Genomic DNA, 2,408 nt, shown 5'->3' with positions numbered 1-2,408 from the left:
GCTGACGCCCTGCCCTCCTCCTGCGCCCGCCCAGAGGCAGCGCGTACACAGCCCTGCCCTGCCCTGCCCTGCCCTGCCCTGCCCTGCCCTGCCCTGCCCTGCCCTGCCCTGCCCTGCCCTGCCCTGCCCTGCCCTGCCCTGCCCTGCCCTGCCCTGCCGGCCCGCCAGGGGGCGTCCGCAGTCACTGCCGCGGCCCCTCTGGCTCTGGGCGCCCGGCGCGGGGGTTACGTAATCCGAGCGCGCCGCCGCAGTGCATGCCGGTGGCGGGAGCATGGCGAGCGACTTCTATCTCCGCTACTACGTGGGGCATAAGGGCAAGTTCGGCCACGAGTTTCTCGAGTTCGAGTTCCGGCCCGACGGTGAGGGGCGAAGTGGGGCCGGCGGGGGGGTGGGAGGGCGCGGCGGTGCACAGTCCCGGGAGGGGGCGGGGCCGGGCCGGGCTGTGGCGGAACTGTGCCTGTCTGGCTCTGCCTTGGCGGCGGTTTAAGGCGCATCTTCTGTTGTGCAGGGAAGCTGCGCTACGCCAACAACAGCAACTACAAGAACGACGTGATGATCCGAAAGGAGGTAAGGGCCGCCTAAGGCGGCGGTGCCGGTCGGCTGGCGGGGTAGCGCCTGTGCCTGCGTGCGCCCAGAGTGGGTGCCGTGTCGGCAGTGGGCAACGCGAAGCAGTCGTGCGATGGTTTGGGCACGCCGAGAGGCCGGGGCGGCGTGCTAGGGAGCGCCAGGGCTTGCGTTGTCATGTTGGAATATTGCTCGTAGGCTTACGTGCATAAGAGCGTGATGGAGGAGCTGAAGAGGATCATCGACGACAGTGAAATCACAAAAGAAGATGATGCTCTGTGGCCTCCACCCGACAGAGTTGGTCGACAGGTTGGTGTGCAGCATCTCTTCTAACTGCTGCTCTGATTCTTGAAGTTAGCTCACGAGAAGCATAACTGAACTACTTCGAGTCAGTGTTGTTTCTTGCCAAGAGGGAAACAAACACTGCTTGAAAACATGGCAGCTGAGTGCTGAGAGTTTTGACTCACAGACTGCTGTGTTCAGCACCTTTGTAACACGACTGCAAAAGCCATCAGCTCAGTGGTTCTGCCACCAATGCCATAAAGCAGTGGTTTGACTTTCTGCCATCTTTCCTTTTCAGGAGCTTGAAATAGTCATTGGTGATGAGCACATCTCCTTTACCACTTCCAAAATCGGTTCCCTGATTGATGTCAATCAGTCCAAGTAGGTCCCCTGCATTCCTTATGTGGCTGTTGTTTTCATGTTGCAGTCTGTAGTAGAACTTACTATTTGATTGCCAGCTATTTGTGGTTGATACTGCTTCAAAGCACAAACCAGTTCTTGGGGTACAATGGCAAAGATGGCATGTGGGAAGCCTCCATACAGTCCCTGTGTTTGGGTTTTCTCTGACAAGTTAGTTCTGTAAGCTGCTCGTAGAGCATCAGTCTAACTTTTATTTCTCATCCTTCTGTTCTGCGTTGCAGGGATCCAGAAGGCTTGAGAGTGTTCTACTACCTGGTGCAGGACCTGAAGTGTCTAGTCTTCAGTCTTATTGGACTACACTTCAAGATTAAGCCAATTTAATTCAAATAAGCTGAAATTTACGTGCCAGTGTCTGTATGGAGGGTGGGGTGGGGGTGGGGCAGGATGCTGTTTTAATTCCTCACTGGTTTTGTCCTGAAGCTTTTATGTATGTTAACTTTTGTATTATTTATTTTTTTACAAACTGTCAGTGACTGTCTTATAAAAACAAATCTGACCAATGTGTTAATTCTGAGTTCTAGTGATTAACTGACTTCCTAACACTTCTTAGATCATGGTAGACTCAGGGTCTGTTACTTCACTTGCATCATTGTCTCAGTCCGGAGAGGGAAAGAGACTCAGTTCTTTTGAATATTCCCATGTTGTGAAATGAGAGGCACAAACAAGGCCAAAATATCAACAGCTAGACTATTGATTACATAAATAAAGCAGATGGATCAGAAGGGGAGAGAGAGAAAAGAGAGAGGGGGAGAGAGAGAAAAGAGAGAGGGGGAGAGAGAGAAAAGAGAGAGGGAGAGAGAGAAGAGGAAAGGAATTATATTACCACACCCCTCACCCCCCAAGACAGTTTGAGTCTGTGGAGGAAAGGTGCTGCAGGAGATGTTGGGTCTGTAGAGAAAGGGTGCTGAGGCTTTGGCTGTAGAAGAGAGGTGGTCCTCTGAGCAGCCTCTTCAGCTCCATGAGTTGCAGCAGGTGGAACTTAGGACACGGAGAGAAGGTTCAGTCTGCTTCTTCCAGGCTCCACAGCCTCTTTTCTTCAGAGCAGCATTGTCCCAGGCTTTTCCTTCTCGTGCTCTCCTTCTCAGCGGCGTGTTCCTTCGCCTGTGTTTTCCTTTATCTGTTTTTTCCTTCTGTGTTTTTGG

The 2,408-nt window shown here is 53.2% G+C and overlaps 1 protein-coding gene across 1 annotated transcript; it reads left to right on the top strand.

Annotated features, from left to right (window-relative positions):
• Positions 1-229: 229 nt before the first annotated feature.
• On the top strand, positions 230-1,766 carry LOC137442229 (protein mago nashi homolog). The gene is made up of 5 exons (XM_068140625.1): positions 230-359; positions 509-567; positions 763-873; positions 1,145-1,227; positions 1,488-1,766. The coding sequence occupies exons 1-5, from the start codon at positions 272-274 to the stop codon at positions 1,585-1,587; spliced, it is 441 nt and encodes a 146-aa protein (XP_067996726.1). The 5' UTR covers positions 230-271; the 3' UTR covers positions 1,588-1,766.
• Positions 1,767-2,408: the final 642 nt, after the last annotated feature.

Source organism: Melanerpes formicivorus, unplaced genomic scaffold, assembly GCF_026170545.1.
Source record: "Melanerpes formicivorus ecotype bairdi unplaced genomic scaffold, bMelFor1.0.p_v2 SCAF_7, whole genome shotgun sequence".
NCBI classification, from domain to species: Eukaryota; Metazoa; Chordata; class Aves; order Piciformes; family Picidae; genus Melanerpes; species Melanerpes formicivorus.
This window is presented reverse-complemented; position numbering and strand designations above follow the sequence as displayed.

Excerpts from the sequence above, each read along its gene's own strand:
- LOC137442229 (XM_068140625.1), top strand. The coding sequence starts at position 272 with ATGGCGAGCGACTTCTATCTCCGCTACTACGTGGGGCATAAGGGCAAG. Across the intron at positions 360-508 it reads GTTCGAGTTCCGGCCCGACG|GGAAGCTGCGCTACGCCAAC; the intron begins GTGAGGGGCGAA and ends TCTGTTGTGCAG. Across the intron at positions 1,228-1,487 it reads ATTGATGTCAATCAGTCCAA|GGATCCAGAAGGCTTGAGAG; the intron begins GTAGGTCCCCTG and ends TCTGCGTTGCAG.